Genomic DNA, 21,924 nt, shown 5'->3' on the forward strand with positions numbered 1-21,924 from the left:
GATCATGTTCATAGCATATTTAGTTGTTTTTATTATTCTTTGGCGTTTCTATAAGGCAAAACAAGATTTTCTGTGGCATTATTTTTCACAGCAGCTTAAATGAACCTAAAATGTTCCTTTCATAGGAGTTGTATAATGTAGTTCATTCTGAATTTTGCTCATCTGCATATGAGACCTGATTAACTTTGGAGGCTTTGTAACTTCAGTTTAAGCTCTGTAGTTGATGATTATTCTCTCTGGTTTTTACTTTGTCATTCTCGTGTGTAAACATGTCATTATCCTTCCTTTGAGAGATGTACTTTTAACTGTTTTTTGGTCATGCTAGTCTTGTGATTAGAACGTCAAAAAGAAGCAATTTTAATTGTAGAGATTATTCTCAAGTGCCCATGAAATGTATAATTGCTATATTGAATTTTGATACTACAGATAAAAACATTCTTTGGAAATTTAACTTCAGTTTAATATGGATTTTAAGCTGTAAAGACTGAACCTGAAACTTCTGGGAAGTTCAGGGCAACCTTCTCATTGGAAGCTGAGAAATTCAGATAATATGTCATTTTAACTCAGAGGACATGTGAGGCAGAGTACAAGTTGGTCTTGTATTATTAGAGCTGACAGTGGGATAACTCCATGTGTGTGACCATATGTACATGTATACTACCCTCCGTAAAGCTCTCCCTCTCTTATCGCCTAACCTTGGGAGGCATTTTCTTAGAATAAGATCTTCTAGACTGCTGCCATCTTCTAAAAATAAAGCATATGGGCTCGAAGGTGCAGCTTCTTTTCCTGTTTGGCCACTAAGAGATCACCTTTCCTTTGCAAGCTGGTCCCGAAAAGGGGAATTTCTGATGATTTGGTATTTGGCTCCCTCTTGTGGGAAGTGTTGGAAAAGCGCAAATTAATACCTTCAAATTTTCTTTCTGGAACTACAATTAAAAAAAATATTGGAGCAGTCTGTAGGATAAGCCTGATTACAACTGCACCCAGGCCCAACTGCAAATTTAGTGTCCAACTTGTGACATGTGTGACCTGGTTTTAAATCAAGTTAAATTGGCTTTTACTAGTGCTAAAGCTTGTAAATAAGAGATTTCCCTTTTCCTCTCTTTGTGCTCCCATCACATCCCCCAGTAAGAAAGTGCTTAAGACCAGCTCATGAGAAATCGGTGGAAGTTCAGTGCATTCAGTATTTGGCACAACTGATTCTGTGAATGTTTATATTGTTCGCTATGAAATGGTGTTGCTGATAAATAAACAATAGAGAACAAAATGTTTTATTGCTTCTATTCTACAACTAATAATGGTTTCTGTTTCCTTCTTCAGGTGATAGAAACACTTTCAAAACTTTCTCGCACTCCTATTGCAATAGGCACAGGAATAAGGTACGTTATCGTCCTAGTGAATGGTGGGAATAATGCCTCTTGCATGGTGCTCCTTGGAAATGTTGTGAGAGTCAGTATAGACAGACACGGAGCTTTTTGACAGGAGGTTGGATGATCAGGCAAAAGAAATCTGTCTCCCGGTTTATCTGGAGATGGATGATACATGAATGTTGCAGTTGTTGTCCTGCAAATGTCCCGTTCGGCCAAGGTAGCACAGAGGCAACCCCAGCCTCTGGGCCAAATGAGCACAGACACCAATGTGGTGGATGGCAAATGACGTTTATTGATGTGCGACACAGCATTATATAGCGAGGGTTCGCAACGTCACTTCCGCCTGCTTACATCACAGGCTAAATGCTATTGGCTACTAGGAGAGAGGGGTTTTGTCTTTCCGTACAGCACGATATCTTCCGGTCGCCAGACCCTAACTACCACACATGAAACCAAGTGTTCATCACAGGCCTGTGAGGCTGTGTTTTGGTAAATGCTGAGGCCTGGGGCAGGTGAAGTTTCAGTAGAAATCCCAGACCTTTCCTCTTTAATGGGAGCTGGGAATAACAGTGCATCTGAAAGAAGTGCTCTGGAAATTCCCGTCTTCTTTCATGCGCCAACTTGACTGAGTGGGGGCTGGTCAACAGTTGTATCAAGGGAATTTTTGAGCTGGGGCTTGTTGTTGTGGACTGCTCAGTGATCTGGGGCAGTTTCCCTTCTAAGCCCTTTAAATGCTTCCCACTTCATTAAGAGAACAGGCCATCATGTAGGGAAGAAGAAAATTAAGAGACATGGAGGCATCCCAGTTCCCAGTGTTGCTGAGTAAGCACTTCTCTGGTTGTAAACCAGATTGCCCAGTGGTCACCTAACTAAGGCTCTGGACCTCTGAGTTGCTCCAAAGGGTATCTTCTAGTACACTTGCTGAAGTGCCTTAACTACTTTTACTTCTCATGCTGAAACCTAGGGTGAACAAATGAACAGTTAGTACGAACTTGTGCGGTAGTTACGACTTATGGATTGTAAGTCCAGCTGTGCAGTGCTGATCTATGTGAAGACAAATGTTTTTTCTTTCTTTCTCCCTTCTAAAAATCAACAAAACTGTTGAGTTTGTGAGATTCTAATTTTCAAAAAGAAACCAAAAAACCCAAACCAAACCTAACCTCATGAACTATAATTGTGGGCTGTGAGAGAAGATGAAAGACTTCATATTTTGGTATTCTCCATCTTTTTGAATGGTTTGATTCAGCAGTCATGTGATTTGATGTTTATAAAACAGACAAAATTCCCCAGCCAGTCCTGTAATCCATGTTCTGTGCTAAAAAGAGTAGTTAATGTTCTCAGTTGAAAAACTAACAATGATGTGTTAGTGGTGATCTATAATCACCCCGTCCTGTAGGGTTTTTTATTATATTAAGTATCAGTTCATATCTATGTCCAAATATAACTATACTGTTCATCAGAGAAAGAGATCCTACAAACCCATTAATGTATAGTAATCTGTGAAAATTTTAGAAACCAAACAAAAACCTACCATGTGACTAGACTACTGCTGTCCATAATTAATGTTATTTTTCTTTCTGTAGGCCATTCCCTACAGAAGAAAGTGTTGATGATGAAGATATCTACAAAGGTCTTCCTGATTTAATAGAGTATGTTGTAAATCTTTAGATAAATGCAAGATTTTACTTTCAGTTGTATGCTGTTATTTTTATGATGTTATAGAATGCATAGCTTTAATGAGGACATGATATTTATTTGATTTAAAAAGATTTTGTTAGCCACCATGCTGACCAGGAAGAATTAATTATGAACGTTTATCTAAATAATTGTAGTACTTGTATATATGTAAGGAAGCATGTTTAATAGAGGACACTGGTAGCAAAGTAATTTGTGAATGTGTTTAAATTATCTGTCTGTACTATAAGAATACTTTCATAGAATTACAATTGGAAGGAAATCGTCTTGAACTTGCAAAGAAAATGCACCTTGCAAAGAAAATGCTTACTTGTACTTGAGGTACAAGTAAGATAGACATGAACATACTGTATAGTATTGAATGGTAGAATGCAGCTTTGTTTGGCAGATTGGTGGAGTAAACGCATCTGGGCACAAAAAATTGTAAGGAAGAACTACTGTATCCTATAGCTAGGATCTCTCAAGATCCATTAGAAATCATGTTGGACAAGAGCTAGGATCAGAGCTCACTGTCTCAAAGCACAAAGTTCACCAGTGCTCACCTCGCCAGTGCCCATCTGGCTCCATCTTGGCTCTAGCCACGCTGTGTGTTACTTGTTGCGATGTGGTGAAGTAGCTGCTGTCCACCCTGTGGGTTTGTTTCTTTTCTATGTATAAAGAAAGGAAATCCCACTGTGACTGACATCACTCAATCTACCAGCTTCCATGCACAGCTCCTCCTTGTCTCCTGCAGCTGGCTATCTGTCTCATAGGTAGCTACTTTTCACTCTGTGTAAGATGAATGCACAGAAGGAAGGAGTTGCAGTAGGGCCAAGTGGGCTAGAGGTAACATCCTAATCTCTTGGATATAGTCACATCAGCACTGTTTGAAAATAGTGTTTCTATCAGTTCTTAAATAAGTATACCTATTTATGGTATGGTACTAGTTTTCATTTAAAAAAAAGTTAACAAATCATACCAAAGAAATTAAGACTTGTAGCTCTTCTTTTGCATCAAATTACGAGTCTTATTCACTGAAATTTGATGGTTACATGCTGTTTCAATTGTGGAGGGAGCAATTCAAGAAGTACTCTCTCCATAAGAAACAAAAGTGCCAGTGAATGATGCAAATGGCCCATGTTTTTTAGTTTCTCTTCATTAGTAAGTGTATTTACTAAAATTAATTGTCCCTGAGTTTCTATCCTTACTCTGCATTTTTGCCAGCTTTTGTTCCCTGGAGCATAGATGGTAGAATGGAGTGTGTCTGTGCTGCATCTGACACAGCTATTAGTGTGTGTGAGTGCTAGCACACCAACATTGCTGGTGCAAGCTGAAATGGTAGACTAACCTGGAGCACCTGAGCTTTGTAGCTCTCCAGGGTCATGGTATCTGTTGGAAAAGGAAGGGATAGAAACAATTTCTGTGTTCTGTTGAATCTCCCAAATATATATTTTTAAAATCATTCCATGTATTGAAACTTTTAATGCTTGTTTACTTTGTCCTTCTGATGTCCTCCATTTAAAAAAACAAACAAAACCACCAACCACCCCCCCCCCCCCCCCCAAAACCCCCCTCCCTCAACCATATTTAATGAGAAATAAAAAATTCATTTGGTTTCTTTATATATCCCTGACTACAGACAGTGATCTTTGTCTGGTGTTTCCAAGTAGTCCATGTGGCAGCTAGCATGTGTTGGTAGCAATTCTAATTCATTTTGATTTATTTGAAAGTATTAGTCTCCGCCAGTAGAGCTTCTGATGTCCTCTTCTTGAGTACTAATGATCCATTTAACAGAAATAATTGTCCTTCCTAGTTCTAGTGGACTGATCCTCAGTTTGTTTTTTTTGCTCTGAAGGGTTTCAGTGTTGTCTTCCAACACTAAAAATCTGAAAAGTTTCAGCACATCTGATCAAGTTGTTATATTGTTATGACTGGACTATGTGCAATTTCTTTTGTAGACATACCCTAAGAAATGTGGGTGAAGGGTATTATGGGCTTGATACAGTCCTAGTGCAAAGTAGACAAAACCTCCAGCAGGACTGACTCTAATGAAGCTGAATTAGCTTAGGGTAGAGTTGAGCATTGACTTTATGCTGAGGTATTTGTGTAGTTTGGGTAAGAGGAGGACACTTCTTTTGTATACTCTGTTTTGTTGAACTATCTGATTTTTCAGTTTGAAAGGCTGGTTTTTTTCATTTTTGGGTAGCTGAAGGTTGCTGTGAGGTGATCAAGATGCTGGCTTTTGGTGTGGATGTCCAGACTCTCAGCTTCTGGCTCTACAGTCTCTAGTCTATTTTACCCCAGATAATGCTTTCTTTGTGCAGGAATGAGACCGGTACCAGTGCCTTGTGTACCAGTGTCTTGCATCCCAGTACAGTGGGATGCTGGGCAATAAGGAGAGGCAGCTTCTCTTCACTGAATGCAGTGAGAAAAGGGATGAAGAGAAGAGAGTGGCTGGACAGTACCTTGTGACAAAACTGTCCCAACAAGTTGCTTTTGGTGCCTGGTTTATTTCCTGTGTGGTTCTAAATTAATGCAGTCTTCAGTGTTGCTTTGGTTTTGTACAATCGTATTTTAAATGTGTTTAGGAAAGAAAGTTAATGGACCTAATTTCCCTTAATGAGTTTTTTCATTAGAGAGTTGTATTAATTAATCTGTTTGTTACTGTAGAAATCTTTTCCTATGAGGATTGGTCCCTTGTAGAGCTGATGGTATTTTGCCTGTGCTGGACAGCTTTTTTTTTTTTATCTTTTCCTTTCAGTGAAACTGGTGTTGATGAAGATGAGGATTTGTATGATTGCGTCTATGGAGAAGATGAAGGAGGGGAGGTTTATGAAGACCTAATGAAAGATGAAGCAGCACAGCAACCTGTATGTTTTCCAATTCCTAGCTATTTTTGAACAATAGCAGTTATATTTTTGAGTTAATATTTGTGAAATTATCTCATAATAGCTAGTTTCACTGAAACTTCACTCATGCTCAGTTGTATCTGGAGCTGTCATGTGCAGTGCATCATCTCCTGTGTAGGGCTTAGCTGGCTGGTAATTTTTTGAAAGGAATGTAATTTTAAAATCAAACACAATAATTAATTATTTTCTTAAGTTTGTCAGTTATGGATACTAAGTTTTACCAGCTATTGTAAAAGGAATTAAATTAACTGTTTACTTCAAAGTGTCCTACTTACAAAATTAAGTTATAATATAATTGTAACTATAGTAACAGTGAAACACTGTTGTTTCAGCCATAATTTGGACAACTAATCTAACAAGGAAAACAATTGTTTCATACCAATTGAATTCCTGCTTATTTAGCTGTGTAGTTTTTGTTGATCATTAAGTTGGTCTTACTGAGAGTGGGAAAAGTAGCTTATTTACTTTATCATAAAAAGGTACCATGGTCAGTTTTCAGAACTGTCTTGAAAAAAATCTAAACTTAGGCAATAAAATTTACTTGCTAATTGGGAACAACCCTAATGTACTTGTCTGCCCTTCCTCAGAGATGTGCTTTCTGATATGGAAAATGTTAGTCTGTGGCCATGACAGGATATGTTTTTTTAGGACAGTTGTTTTCTTCTATATTGATGTGAGGCTATGTTATGCTTCCTGTCATCTTAAGTTGGAAATCTTGAGTTGGAAACTTGCCTCTACTTTTCCCTATTGCTTTTTTAGTAATATATTTACATGTAGAAGTGAGAAATTTCAAAAAATCTCCTAAAGTTTAGGTTATTTAATGAAAGCCAAATAAAATAGCATGTTGAAGAAACACCATTTTATATCTAATGAAATCATTCATCTGCAGGATGTTTTAGAAAAGTGTTTGAATTATAGGAAATCTTTAACTGTGATATTGTTTTGATTTTTTTATTTTATACAGAAACTCAAAATACTTTAACTCTTGGGTTTCACATAATGAGTGTGGGTGGCTTCTTTTAATTCAACTGTAATGGTAATCTCTAACAGTTGGTAGTGTGCAAACTTTCTCTGATTCTTTCTTTCCTGTTGCTATATTAATCACTTCCTAGAAACATGGATATGCAAGAGTGACATTTGCAATCAGAACTCTCATGTTCTAATTTTAGTTACATCTTAGCCTAGACATTTGAGATTGAACAGACTTATATTTGTTTCTTATAGAAAAGAAATGAAAGTTGAAAACATGGTACAGCAAAATATTTTTTCCACAACATATAATGAATGGAGACAGTGCAGTTGTTTTGCTGGGACAGCTTTCTTGATTGTGGTAATTGTTTCTGGTTTGTGATAATTTCCTCTCAGATTTAGAAATATGCTGCATGACGATTTGTGCGGTTCTTTAATTTGAATCCTATGTGAGAAATCCTTGCATATGAAAACACTAGCATAGGACGATCTTCAAGTAGATTTTTTTAGAAGAACCCAATACTTTTTAGAGTCTTCAGTAGCACTAAAAATGCTTTGCATCTCCCTCATCCTTGATTTATCATCATTATATTGTGAAGTAAACGGTTCTGCTAAACTTTCTCTAGCAGTAGCTGACCTTCAAAGGCAATTTTTCTCACTTCTACTGGTATTTGTACATTAGTTCTTATTTCCGCTCTTCTTTAGTTTATTGCACTCAAATTCTAGAAGTTTGTGATACCAATAGAACTCTGATATCTTTATTTCTGCCAAAAGTGCCTATGTGAATGATCCATTTGGGTTAGGTGAGCACAAAACTGAAATGAATGGTTTTAAGCAGAATCCCAGGATTTTGTTTGCATTGCTCATAGGAAAGTTGGTGAACAGCAAACCCCTACATTTTTCAAATGGATTTAAACTCCTATTGGGTACAACAACTTCTGTATTGCTGCAAATACTACAAGCAATTTGAGCGGTATTGAGCTCACAAAGGTAAAGGTGAAAAATAACTAAAAGCCTGAATAATGTAAAATTATAGTACTTTATTGAAATTAACTAAATATGGTTAACTGTGACAGTGCCTGCTTCTCCCTGCCAAAGAATTTAGGAATAAATGATAGATTTTGAGATGAGGCTGATCATCAGATGATGCTCACAAAGTATGTTTCTACTGATAATGACAGACTATGTTTTTCCAAAATGGTTACTTCTGTCTACAGCTGATAAGGGTGGCATTTTAATGTTCGTTATGGGAAAATAAATAACTGCACCAATTGGGTTTTAAAGAGCAATTTCTGAACTAACTTAGCAGCTGGTCAATGAGAGTGAGAAGCCATGCTCCAGTTGCAGGAGCTGCTTGTATAGTCATATGGAGACAAAGAGAGAGGAGGGTAACAGAAATATGTTAAAATAGCAAATAGAAGTGTGAACAGTGATGCCTGTATGACTTGTAACTTGGTATCTAGTTTAGGTGGTAGGAATACATTTCCCATTCTTCTATAGGTGGCCAAGCAATATCATAGGAGCTGTATGTGGTTCATGGACAGTTTAAGTGCAGCTTGCTGTTTGCTGTGGTATGCTTAGCAGGTGTGTCAAGTAGACAGATAGCAGAGAGAGGGAGTAGAAGGAGTCTTACTTAGCTCTTGGACATACTAAGAGCTAATTGTTAAAATTTCAGTCTAGAAGCCTTGTTATTCCTAGAGGAGGAAAGTCTTTTGTTCAAAAACTGTAAGTCATCTTCCTAATGGAAAGAACTGTAGTACTAAATTTGAAGTCCTAACTTCCCTGGTGTTTGAGTAACATCTAGTCATCAGGTCTGTTACATGCAGTATGTGGATTCCCTGCACTGGGTGAAAAAAAGTTAAGATACGGTCAGGGATATTCCAAAGGATGCCTTGAAGAGATGTTACAGACTGATAAATAGGCTTCAGAAAGGATGTGATAGTAGTGTTTTTTATTAAGCCACTGCTTATTTTTGTTTTTGGAAAAATGTTTTGGATCAGTTACTGCTTTTAATTGTAAGATCCTATCCAGTTACTGTGTCAGGTCTCCAAGCTGACCTATATGCCTCCAGATGTTTTAAGTCTTGCTTGTCAATGCTTCCATACCTTCTTCCAGGTATTTACTTTTATTTGAAATCAGATTTGCAAGTTATTGAAGCTGTAATGCTGTGAATCTGATCTTCAGTAAGAAAGCTCATAAACTATTTTTATAGAGTCCTGTACTGGTAATTACTTCAATTTCCTGTGAGTCTGGTGATGTACATGGAAAAATCCCAGGTTCTTATTGAAGACACAGACGTACATATGCAAGAGCTGAACTTAGAGGTCACTGCACCTCCCAATTTGAGGACATACTCGTGTTGTGTCTGAAGAGAAAGCCACTCTCGAGAACTAAAAGGGGAAAAACTGTAAATAAGTGCAGGGATTAGACTGAATCTAAAATTTATAGCAATGCAAAGTTACTTATATGATTTAGCCCCATTAAGTTTAATGGAATTATTAACTGCTGAGTATTTTAAATAAGATTTCTCAGTGTGGATGTAAATTAAATGTGACCTTGTATTTCAGCTTTGAAAGTATGTGCAGAGAGTTCAGTGTTTTATGTCTAAACATTAACTTTTCATAATATTTCTTTGATGCTGAATTTTAGTGAAACTCTTAAAGTCATCGGCTAATTGAGCATTAAAATATTCTTGGTTATTGCTATCATCTTTGGAGGCTGCAGTACTCAGAAAATTTCAGGAAGCAGTTATCCTAATTGCTTAATTCTAAACAAATAAATACATTTGTTATCCATTAGATGCCTATTAATGACTTGAAATTGACTTCTTTGTATTTGCAGAAATATACTGAAAATGATGTAAGAAGCTGTTGTCTTGCTGAAATAAAGCAAACTGAAGAGAAATACACTGAAACTTTGGAATCAATAGAGAAAGTAAGATACTACTTATAGAATTGTAACATATTTTTATAAGTCTAGAAAATATAATGATATTGTCGATGTATATATACTTTTTTCCTTGCAGTTTTTCATGGTGCCATTGAAAAGGTTTCTGTCAGCATCAGAGTTTGATACTGTTTTCATCAACATTCCTGTAAGTAGTTGTGTATTTAATGAACAGATATAAGGTTCATAGCTGTGTTGTATGTTCCTGCACAAAACGATTATTTGAAATATGGTGCACAATGCATTTATGTAGATATTAGGGTACCTGATAGAAAAGGATGTGCACACTATTTCATTTTTTTTCTGCTTGAGGGAAGAGGATAAGAGAATAATAGTATTATCATGTCAGATAGTGAGTGGTTATAAACTGGAGTATCTTTGACCCTTAAAAGCTAATAATTTATAGAAGATGGGTTATCTTCTAATATATACTGGTATTTTAGTGATGATACAAAGTTTTAACTGTTAAGTTTTCTACCACTGTATGCTTAGTGGTTCTTTCATGGGGATTTCTATAGCTACTCTGCAAATCCTTGTATCTTTGGGCATATTCCACAGGGTCTCAGGACTGTAGGAAGTGGTGGTGTGGATTTTTTTTATTCTGTGGGAACCTGGCTGTAGGAATATTTTAGTTGTTGTTCCAGCACCATCCTGACAGAAGCTAAATTACAACAGTTATGACACTGATGAATTACAGGATGATATCTGCCACCTTGCCATATTTGTCCTGCTATTAAATCTCAATTGCTGTAACTTTCTTCTCTTTGAATATTAGTCCTAAATACTGCCAGAGATATCAGTAACCTACTTGCTGTCTGGAAGTATGTCAGTTGCCCATAGAGATCTATTATCTTTTGAAAACAAATTTATATTCTGGCATACATTAATGTTTCTTATTTATTGCAAAGAAGCCCTGATATGCCCTACCGAAGTTACTGTAAATTTCTTTCCTAAGGCTCTGTGTGCCCGAGCACGTTGAGTTATGTGCATTAAAAGGCGTAAAGCCAGCCAACAAGGAACACTGCAGAGCAGTAGAAAAAGGGCTTACGTGGTGCAAGCAGAAACTGAGAGCTCAGCCTACTCACTACTTGTTAAAGAAATGTAAGAGCATCAGATAAGAGGAATAAAAAGAACAAAACCTATTTATTTGAAACTAGGAAGACATGTAGTAAACTGTTATACTTAGGTTGTTTAACTTTTCATTATGAGCATTCAGTATTCTGCTGTTCCAAGATGGTGCTTATTTCTGACTCCAGTAACATTTCATAGGCGTCCAAAAACATTAGAAGAAATATAGGGCTTGCGTTAGCCCAATATATGTGCAAACACTTTGTCTGCTCAGACCTTGTCTCTGCGGCAGTTCCTCAAAGCTGGAGGGCAGTGGAAGCTCGCTTTAAACTAAAAATAGCTGTTACACAGAGCTCTACAGGAAACTGTGATGTGGAGAGCAAGTGCTGTGTTCTCAGAACAGGATGGATTTGTCCCTGTTAAAAGACTGTGGTGAAGGACCAGTGCTTTAGGGTGATGCTATATTTTATGTAGACTCTGAAAGATGCTTCTTGGACAAAATCATCTGCTGAAGCCAAAATATATTTTTTTTTAGAGAAAAAATACCCCAACAACCCCAAACCACTCACCAGTCTATGGAATGCCTTTCATTAGGGCTCAAATTTCAAAGTTCTGTCCTATGAAGTGTATATATGGCTCTATATTTGTGTATCTGTGTACGTATATGTCTATGTGTATATGTACACATATATATGCATTTGTATGTACGCCTGTGTATATACATGTGCACACACAGGTGCATTTGTATATACAACTATGCATGTATTTGAATTACAGCATGTGCATGGACAGACAGAGGGAAAGAAAAATGGAAGTGTATGTAACAGATACCGAAGTACTGGAACTTCCATTAACTTCTAATGATGTTAACATCAGTTTAATTTAAAACTTGACTTTGAATTGGAGACAGAAGCTCAAAAAGACATTTTGTCCCCTTAACATTAAGCTGTTTTTCAGGTTGTTGCTTAGTTGTGTCCCTGTGCACTACTGGGAAAATATGCTCCTGTAATATGTTAATCAAGAAGCATTTCTATAGTAATGTCTTTGTCTGCTGCACTTACAATTCTGAGGATATGGCCATACAATTGGTAGCAAACTGAATTTGATCTGTTTTAAGCTTTTGCTCTCTCACCTGCAATATGATGATTGACCTTGTGCATACTCTTAACTTTCATCAGTGTGAAGTGAAATGTTTTTACTTTGTTCACAACTCAATATTGCATATTATTTTGTAGTGTTTAATTTACTTCATTAAACCATCTTCAATGGCTTTTTTTAAACAGTCATCTGTTTTTCATTGCAGTGGTCTGTACACTGCTTACAGTCAGTTATCCTGATTTTAAAACTTTTTAACCTGTTTTGACTTAATTTCTTGTGAATCTCTGACAGTATCTGTACAATATTAAGGCTGGTGTAATCTCCTGTAGTTGCTTACAGATTTTTGTATAATAGTGAAAAAGTAAGGTGAGTTACTAATATACTCAGCGAGCAAATCTATCTGCAATATTCTTGCCTTTCTCTCAGCCATTAGTTGCCTGCTGTATTGAGAAACTCATTATGATTGCAGTTAACTTAGCACTAGAACATCACTAATTGACCAATGTAATGTACAAAACTAATTTTTCACAGCTCAGGGACATGAATCATTACTTTATCTTGTCACTAAAGCATTTACTTGACTTGCTTAATTTTAAAATTATCATTGTAAAATGAAGATGAATTAACAGTGCACGTTCGAAGTTAGAATGAATTAGTCTCTAATAGGTAGTTCTTGAAGTTGATTTTTTTTCTTGTTGCACTGTATGGAAGATGTGTCAAACCTTGAAATTATGTTCTACTCTCAAATGATCTGTTTGCCAATTTATTGAAATTAATGGATCTAACATGAAATAATTTATTTTTATATTCAAAGCTTTAAATCATGCTGTTTTTAAAAACCTTTCCCCTTCATTACCATTTTTAAGGATCTGGTGAAAATTCACAGGAATCTAACACAGGACATCAATGATTCTGTTGTTAACAAAAATGATCAGAACCTATATCAAATTTTTATTAACTACAAAGAAAGGTAAGGTTTATGCACTCTTACTAATTGTGATAATCTATGCTCAATTTGGTGAAGTGTTTTACCATATTTTTGTTTGAGTATTTCTGAAACAGGATTGAATTCTGTATCGGTATACTTATTAAGCTAGTACTTGGTGTTTTGAACCGGGAAGTAAAAATGTAACCTATTACTATATGAGCTTCCCCTCTTCTTACCTCCAGTTTTGGCAATATTGTTTCACGGAGAGGTAACACCTATATTTTGAACAAAACTGAAATGGTTTTGCACAGCATTTTTTTTCATGCAAATAATCCCAGGTATTTTATAGCATGTATCTGTATTGTTTAACAGATAAAATGTTACAAAAGGGGGAAGAAGGGGGCAAAATAAGGCAAGGATATATATTAAGGCTATTACAGGTTAAAGAAAACAGAAAAGGTCATAACTTGAAAGAAGTGAAAGCAGGTGCAAAAGAGAAGAGAGACGAGACTAGGGACTTAACCCTACCCTGCAGTCAAAGGTGTGACAGTAAAGCAAACATGCTCTAACTTCAACCTGTGAAAAACAGCCAAGCTGATAACAGGATAGCTGTGGCAGCATGCCATGCCCTGTAGGCTAATTGCCAATTTTTTTACCCACCTTTTCAGATTGTTTTTCTGCCGGCACTGAACAGTTGTTGGATTGTATATATGAGCTTATATGCCTGTGGTATTTAGCTGAAAAACACTTGTACTATGGGCTACAGTGCTGACCTGCCTTGGAGTAACCCTTGGGTTATGGTTAAAAATGAGTTCCTTCTGGGACTGGAGTGGGAAAGACCTGTGGGAGCTAATTGGATTTGCTTGAGGGTGATGAGGAAGGAGGATTGTTGCAGTAATAACAGGCTTATGAGAAATTGGGCAGCAGCATCTGGAAAATGTTAAAACAAGAGGGTTGTTTTCTGAGGGACGATGGTGTCCCAGGCTGCCCATAAACATTCTTGCCTTCAGAGACTCTCTGTCTCAGCTTTTAGGTTGGAGCAGAACATATTTATTTCCCAGGCTGTTAGACTTTCTGCTGCTGTAGGAGGGAATTAGGGGATGAGAAGTTGCCCTGGAAAATGCTTATCTTTCAAAAGCATTTCCGAGATGTGTGCTAAAAGGAGAACAAATGCCACTGAGAAGAAACCTTGAGTTTATATTATACAAAAAAAAAGCCCAGATGGAAGTAGACTCAGTGTCTTAACCATGTAGTGATTAAAAGTAATCAGAAGTAGTAAGTGTTAAATCAATACTTCAATCATCACTTCAATTGTGAAAAAATAATTTTAAAACCAGATAAAAAGTAGGTGAGAAAAAAAAGAAATTTAGGAGACCCCAATGGAAAGCTCATGGGAACCCCCAAAAAAGGTAATTGAGACATGCAGAAAGAATCACCTCAAGTAATATATGAAAAGGTGAAAGGAAACAGCTCTCTCTGCAATGGGACTAGCAGAAAGAAGCACTCCAAACAAGGTCAAGAAACTCCTGTCATAAAACCAAGCTCCTTCAAGAAGCATTGCTACCCTTGACAGCTACTGAAAATTTCTTGAGTTTTCACACACTATTATTCTGATCTGAGAGCTCACAGGATATACTGGTAGAAACTGTTGGAGGTGAATCAGTTTGGGTAACCTACAGGTTCTTTAAAGGATAGATGTAATTAATCCTGTTAAGCCTGTGTTACAGAATTTATCATTACAACCTTGGAAATCTACAGTGTTGTAAATACTACAGACTATTAAGCAGCAGATAAGCTGCTTTTTAATGATCCTGTATTTGTCAGAACATATACATGGCAATATTAAAGGAAATTGCAATGATTTTACTGCTTTTTGAAGGTAGCTCAAATTTGTATTCTTCTGAATATTGTTTCTATTTATGCTGCCCATTTAAGTTTGTGGCTAAATCTCATCCTTGCTTATTTAGGCGCTGCTCCTTTTGAAAGGAGGTTTGTTAACAATTTATTAATGAAAAATCATCAAGGATTGTTTTCAAATAAGCAAATGTTCCTTTTATTCTTTCTCTTGCTTTGATTTAGATTGGTTATTTATGGCCAGTACTGCAGTCAAGTGGAGATAGCAATATCGTGCTTAGACAACATCTCTAAGACAAAAGAAGATGTTAAGTTGAAGTTAGAGGTATCAGTATTTTTTATTGTGTGTGTGTAAATATATATATATAAAACCCACTTGTTTCTATGAATATGCCCTGCTTTCATCCAAGTCAAAAATTTCATGACGAAACAGTGACTGGACTCACAGGTGAATGTATTTTTCTTCATTTCATTTTTTTGGAGCCTCTAATCAAGTGAATATGTGAGCTGTTGCAGTACACATTCTGGCACTAGCGTGAATGGAGTTTTGCCCTAACATCAGTAGGGTTAGGATTATTCTGGAAGTGATAATCAGTGATACCCTTCTGTTTATTGTGACATCTCAGCCAAGAACACAGAAGTGCAGAATCGCTCAGGAAGGACCTCTAGGCTCAATAAGCCCTGGTGCCACAGCCTCACAGGGCTTGTTATGTGCCATGACCCCTGTGTCATTTCCAGCAGAGCTGCTCCCTAGCTGTTCAGCCCTTGGGGTTAGTGTGTCCCTGGTTAGTGCGTACCAGGTGAAGAACTTTGCCTTTGTCCTTGTTGCCTTTATGTGAGGTTTCTGTTGGGGATGCCCTGAAGAGTGTCATCTGCACCTCCAATGTGGTGTTGTTTGCAGACTTGCTGTGGGTGTCCTCTGTCTTTTCCTGCAGATTGTTGCTAAAGATATTAAATGGAAGGGGTCCATGGACAGACCCCTGAGGAGCTCTACTTGCAACTGTCCCTCAGGTAGTGTAGGAAACTTTAGTCACTGCTCTTTTTGAGCCTCATTATCTAGCTAGTTTTTCATATACATAGTTAATTCATCTAGAGCATAACTTCCCAACCTAGATATCAGGGTGATGTGGGAGATGGTATTAAAAGTCTTGGAAAAGTCAAGGTGGACTCTCTCCACCCATTCACAGATCTAGCTGTTTCATTGTGGAAAGCAGTCAAGTGGGTCAAGCATTCATTTACCTGTGGTAAATCCATGCTGGATAGTCCCAGTCACCTTCTTCATGTGCCCAGAAATTGCTTCCAAGAAGGCTTGCTCCATAATTTTTGCAGTGGCTGAAGTGAGACTGACTGGCCTGTGGTTTCCAAGATTATCTTTTGCTTTTTTAGGGATAGATGTAATATCTGCTGCCTTCACTGTTCTTATAGGCAATGTCCTTATTTAAAAAAAAAACAACAAAAAAATCAACGGAATGCCTAATTTCTGTTGTCTTTGTGATGTTTATTCTACTTTCTCATGCCATATAAACTGTTTTCCTTAATTTTGTTGATATTCTTTATCTTAAGCTTAATATAGTTGCTTGGCCCATATATCACTGAATTTTCATATACATCACTTGAGTATTTTTATTTTCTAACTCTTTTTCTCTCATTCTTTCCTCTGCTTTTAACTAGGAATGTTCCAAGAGGGCCAATAATGGGAAATTTACATTGCGGGATCTTTTAGTGGTTCCAATGCAGAGAGTGCTAAAATATCACCTACTGCTCCAGGTATTTTATTTTTTAAATTTAAGGAGACTGAGAACAATACTCTGATTGTTTATAACGGGTGGATTGTAAGAATGAAAAATAAAGGTCTTTAACAGAGGGAGGTGATTGACAATTCTATAGATTTGAGGCTGATTTGTTATGAAATAAAATCCAGTCAAGTGTGGGTTTTTTTACAGTGATCTTTCCTCAGAGCTGAAGCATATCTGGGGAAAAAAGAATAAAACACAATTGTTTCCTCAGTATCTGAACCTTTTATTCTTGGTATATTTAAAATGATTAGTAGTACCAAACCATAATCATGGTACTTTGATACCATGTGAACCATTATCCCCCAAAAGTGGAAGCTGGACCTTACTTACATGATACTTTTAACATGCTTCTTTGCTGTCGTAAATTACAATAAAGCCATATTTATTTTGAAATGCTTCTTGTTATAACCTACAAAGTGTTAGCTTTTGCAGTTAGTACTGTAATAAGGGTAGAAAGTCTTATAAATTTAATTTGATAGCTGTGCCAGGAGACTCATTAGTTCAGCTGCAAAGAAATATATTACTATATTAGACTGTCAGCCCTGCTGATGCTTGTAAAATGTCGTTTTAAAAAGATCTGCTTGTATGTAAAACATAATTTTCACTCTACAGAGCAACATAACATTCTGTGATACTATTTTTTTTTGAAATAGTTCTATGAGTCACCAATATTTTGATAAATGGAAAATTGGAAAAAAAAATGAATGGTACATCTGCTTTTTAAAAAAAACTTATGAGATCCGAGTCATGATTTTATAATCAACCTGTATGTTATGAAAAGATGATATACAATATGTCCCTCTAATGTGCGATACTACAGTATACATCATACAAGAAAGAAATATTTTACAGACTTTCAAAGACAAAAATCCAGTAAATAGTTAGAATTGTAATGCGAAGTATAGGTACTTATTTCCTAGGATTTTAGCAAGTTATTATGTTAGCTTCTCAAATGATAAAGAAGAAATAACCTGTTTTCCCATGAGATTAAACATGGGAAAGTTTTAGCTTTTTTACTTCACAAAAAGCTAAAAAAAAAGGCCTTTATTTTCCTTATGGGAAGTGGCTAAAAAAATTCCTTAAACATTTGCACTTGATATAAATATGTCTTCTGAGTCAGCTTTATCTGAGACGTAATGAGAGGGTACACTTCTTTTAAGCAGCTGCATGGTTTAGCTGAGATTTTATTGCCAGCATACATCCCTCTCTGTGGACAAGTGCATACTTTGGAAGGGATGATGTACTCGAGTGTTTACCTGTGCTTTCAATGTGCACATACAGTAATGATCTGATTGGCAAGTTTAAGTGCTAGACAGAGCAAATTAGCTTCTAATGGTGGTTCACTATCAGCTAAAGTCAGTGTTTAGGCTCTATAGCAATCATTCTTAAACACTTGACAATTGTCTGTTTGCAGTAGTCCCCACTCAGTTATAGGCTGCTCACTATGGTGATGAAAAGGTGAGTTCATGAGTTGTGTTTGCTGGTTTTGGCTTTTCTCTTTTTTTGAGGGGGTGAGGATGAGCAGTGGCAACTTCAGTTTATAAACTGACAGATAGTGAGTGAAAAGTTTTAACTGCTCTGTCCACAGGAGCTGGTAAAGCACACTACTGATCCTATGGAGAAGGCAAATCTAAAACTGGCACTTGATGCAATGAAGGTTAGTATTCATGGCAAAGAATTATTTATGTCTTTGACAGTTAAAATGGTAGCTCAGAACTAATTTTCCTGGAGGAGATAACATTCCTCACGGCAAGCCAAACATGTTTTCACAGGTCACTGTGAGCTTCGTGAGTATGTCAGGGCAAATATATAGTTGAAGGCTTTGCTCAAGTCTGGGAAACAAGCTCAGTAGTTTTCTGAAGTGATGGGTTTATGAAACCGAACCTTCGTGTTTCAGTTTACTTCCACATCATTTTGCTGTCATATAATGAGATGAAAAACAGGTGTTTCAATGAAGTTAGTCTCACTTCCAAAATTTAGGAATGTTTCTACCACTGTAAGTCAATTCTAATCAAGGTCAGTAGTTTCCCAGTGACATGAAGACAGTTATCTTTCTTTACAAGACTTTTTTCTGTCATCTTAATATGATCTCTGTGGCTTTACCTTTGAAAGCAGTAGTGTCTTTCTGGAGGTAGATATCTGTCACTGTATTTTCACCTGCAAATGGTACAAACAAATGCTTTATAGAATTGCTGTACTGCCTTATATATAAGGTAATACATTATGTGTTCCTCTGCACAGCGTCAGAAATGAAGCACAGTTCTGCCTCAGTTGGCTTTATGGCAAGAATTATGACATTCATGTACTGGAGTTGTGAATTTTTTTTTCTACCTTTTGTGGGGAAAAGGGGAAAGAAGCCAATACGGCATAGGTCTTATATCCTTCTGTTGTAATCTGTATGGTCCACAGAAGATGCTGAAGTCAGACTAAGTTAGTTTTGGTCACACAGCTGCCTCATATTATGTGAATGTCTGCCTGTCTTGAATGCCAGGAATACAGACCAGCTCACAAATGAGATTTTCTGGCTTCCTGTTTTTGTCATCCGATTTTGTGCAGTGAATGCAGAGAGATAATCTGCTACCAAGAGACGCCTGAAATAGGATGGCACAGTGTTGCTTCCATCTAGTGACAAGCCGTGCATCCTGGCTCCTGCTAATTGGCCAGGAAAATAACTCTGCTTTTTATTTCCCCCTGCCCCTCTCTTTCTTTCCCATTTGCTGGCTTGCTTAATTGTTTTTGGTAGCTGTTGGACTGAAAATAAAAGACCAATTAAGAAATTTCTTGCCAGAGTGGCTGTGACAGTTATGTGCTGGCTGACAGGACATAACCAGCCAATTGAAAAAAACAAAAAACTACCCCCCTCTGCCCCCAACCAGCAAAACCCCCCAGATATGAATATTACTCCTTAAGGCTGCACTATTGTTTCCCTCCTGATTTGCTGTATCCTCTTAGAATAGTCCCTGCCAGTGTAGTAGAAGTAACTGTGCAGCATCAGTATGTTGCTTCTAAAAACCCTGGTGTGTCTGCTTAAAAATAAAGTATGTTTGGAAAAACTGCTAGCAAAGTGGTACTGTCTCCAAAGACAGAAAATTCTAGCAAGGATTATGCCACTAGATTTCTTCTAGCAGCAAGAAAAGAGGTTATTTAATTTCTACACTAATTCTTTTAAGACTGGCATGAATGTATCCTGCCCAGATTCATTTGGGAAACTAGCATAACGATTGCTGCTATTTTTAGGTTTCGATTAAAAAGGTCTTAGGAAGAAGATGTATCTTTCTCCCACCCTCTGAATTTGTGTCCATATTGAAGTGAAACTGTAAAAGCAAGTTGTGAAGATCAGAATGCCTTTTCCAGCTGCTGCTCCCAGCATCCCTGACCTTACCAATTACCACTCCTGCTCACTCCTCATCTCTAGCCATAAACAGAGAAGACTCAGCAAATTGTCACTATTACTCAAGCATGTTCAGAGCATTTTAAAGGCTTTAGTGAAATGTGTACAGTACATACTCTCATAAAACAGACAATAATGATCTCAACCTGTGACTTCAGGTAGTATATCCCATTAAAAGTCCCTTTTAAAATCTGCTGTGTAATGGCTTCTCTCTGCCATATAACAGTAAGAGCAAGATCCTGCTACTGGGACAGTGGCTTCTTCTCTCCTAATAAGCACCCAGGCTTATGATATGTTTACACCTTACATTCTGCTTTTGAGCTGCCTTGGGTTTTCTACTATATGCTCTATTTACCTTCTGTCTTATTCTCAGATATTGGATGTTGTTTACTGCTTTTTCAGACTATAAGTGTGCTGTGTGAATTAAATTTGTATCTTTAATCTTGAAAATAAGATATTAATGGAATTCAGAAAAAAAACTCTTTTCTACAATTAATTATGTTTCCCTCTTTCTTGCTAATAAATTTGTGTTTCAATACATATGATGGAGAAAGTTGGAACTGTGATTGAAGATATACAGAAACTTTTTTCCTCCTTTATTTAAGCATACAGATTGGTTATTCTTAAACAATAAAGATTTTTTTTTTAAATAACTAAATCTGCAGATAAGTCAGACAAAATTAGAAATAGATTTACCAAATAATGTATTAAAGTGTTCTGTTATGGAAAATTTTTTTTTTTCTTTCCCCCTCCCTTTTACTGCTGATGCTCTAGGACTTGGCTCAATATGTAAATGAAGTGAAGAGAGATAATGAAACACTCCGTGAAATTAGACAGTTTCAACTATCAATAGAGAACTTGGTAATGTGATATTTTTAATTTATATACTTTTAAAAATCACTTTAAAATCAAATACATTGATAGATGTATTTTTTCTCAATTTTGTATGAAGTTACAGTACTCCTGGTGTGATATGTAAGTGTAAGTATGCTTTGCTTGATCTAGAATGACATAAATATTTAAGTACAGAAATCTTCTATTTTGGGGGTCTGGTGTACTTAACTGTATTTGTGTAGTTAAGGGTTTGTATTTGTACAGTGACTTGGGTGTTTTTGTAATGGGAAAAACTCTCATTTGAAGACAAAAGTGGAATGGAGTGATTCTTTATTGGAAAAGATGGTGTTTTCATGCCTGAAATGTCCTTTTTTGGGGTAAAAGGAATGAGTGGTCTAACGTTTGAATGTGTTGTCATCTTGACACTTTTGCTATATTGAATCATGCATATTACTTCTGTTTCAGAATCATTCCCTCTTACAGTATGGAAGACCTCAAGGTGATGGGGAAATAAGGATAACTACGTTAGACAAACGTGCAAGGCAAGACAGGTGATAGCACAACTTATGGTGTTTGTTATTTAAGAAGCCTATTAAATAGCTTTCTTAAGATTTGAGGTCAGCTCAATGATTCTTGAGAGTTCTTTCCATTTCACTGTGCATTCACAGAGCCTATCCACTGTTTACCAAGTGAATTTGCAAAATGATTCATGGGAAGTTAGCTAATATATTATCATCTAAGTCCCTTGCAAGTAGTAAGTCTCTGTCAAAAGTACTTCCAGTGCCTTTTGTTTTGTTATTCAGTAGTTCAGTTGTTCTTCAAAATTTTTAAGTGCCACAGGCAAAGGTGTGTAAAATAAGACTGGATGTTGGCTTTCTGGAGTGTTTTTAACCATCTTTGTATTGTATTTTCGTAGGCATATCTTCTTGTTTGATCTAGCTGTAATTGTTTGCAAACGGAGAGGTGATAATTATGAAATGAAGGAAATAATAGATCTTCAGAAATACAAAATTACAAATAACCCCACTACTGATAAAGAAAATAAGAAGGTAAATATTTGTTGCTAATTAATATAAAAAGTATATTT

At 36.6% G+C, this 21,924-nt stretch overlaps 1 protein-coding gene across 1 annotated transcript in view; it reads left to right on the forward strand.

Moving 5' to 3' along the window:
• The window catches only part of LOC104528166 (guanine nucleotide exchange factor VAV3), a gene marked incomplete at both ends in the record, with an annotated part of 68,153 nt that overhangs the window by 27,707 nt on the left and 18,522 nt on the right, over positions 1-21,924 (forward strand). Inside the window, 12 exons of the mRNA XM_029085986.1 lie at positions 1,321-1,379; positions 2,954-3,019; positions 5,806-5,914; positions 9,764-9,856; positions 9,948-10,016; positions 12,901-13,004; positions 15,042-15,141; positions 16,488-16,583; positions 18,201-18,269; positions 20,778-20,864; positions 21,303-21,388; positions 21,754-21,886. Coding sequence (XP_028941819.1) covers positions 1,321-1,379; positions 2,954-3,019; positions 5,806-5,914; positions 9,764-9,856; positions 9,948-10,016; positions 12,901-13,004; positions 15,042-15,141; positions 16,488-16,583; positions 18,201-18,269; positions 20,778-20,864; positions 21,303-21,388; positions 21,754-21,886 — 1,071 coding nt within the window. The remainder of the gene's footprint in view (positions 1-1,320; positions 1,380-2,953; positions 3,020-5,805; positions 5,915-9,763; positions 9,857-9,947; positions 10,017-12,900; positions 13,005-15,041; positions 15,142-16,487; positions 16,584-18,200; positions 18,270-20,777; positions 20,865-21,302; positions 21,389-21,753; positions 21,887-21,924) is intronic.

The sequence above is a fragment of the Antrostomus carolinensis genome, unplaced genomic scaffold (assembly GCF_000700745.2).
Source record: "Antrostomus carolinensis isolate BGI_N321 unplaced genomic scaffold, ASM70074v2 scaffold9957, whole genome shotgun sequence".
Taxonomy (NCBI): Eukaryota; Metazoa; Chordata; class Aves; order Caprimulgiformes; family Caprimulgidae; genus Antrostomus; species Antrostomus carolinensis.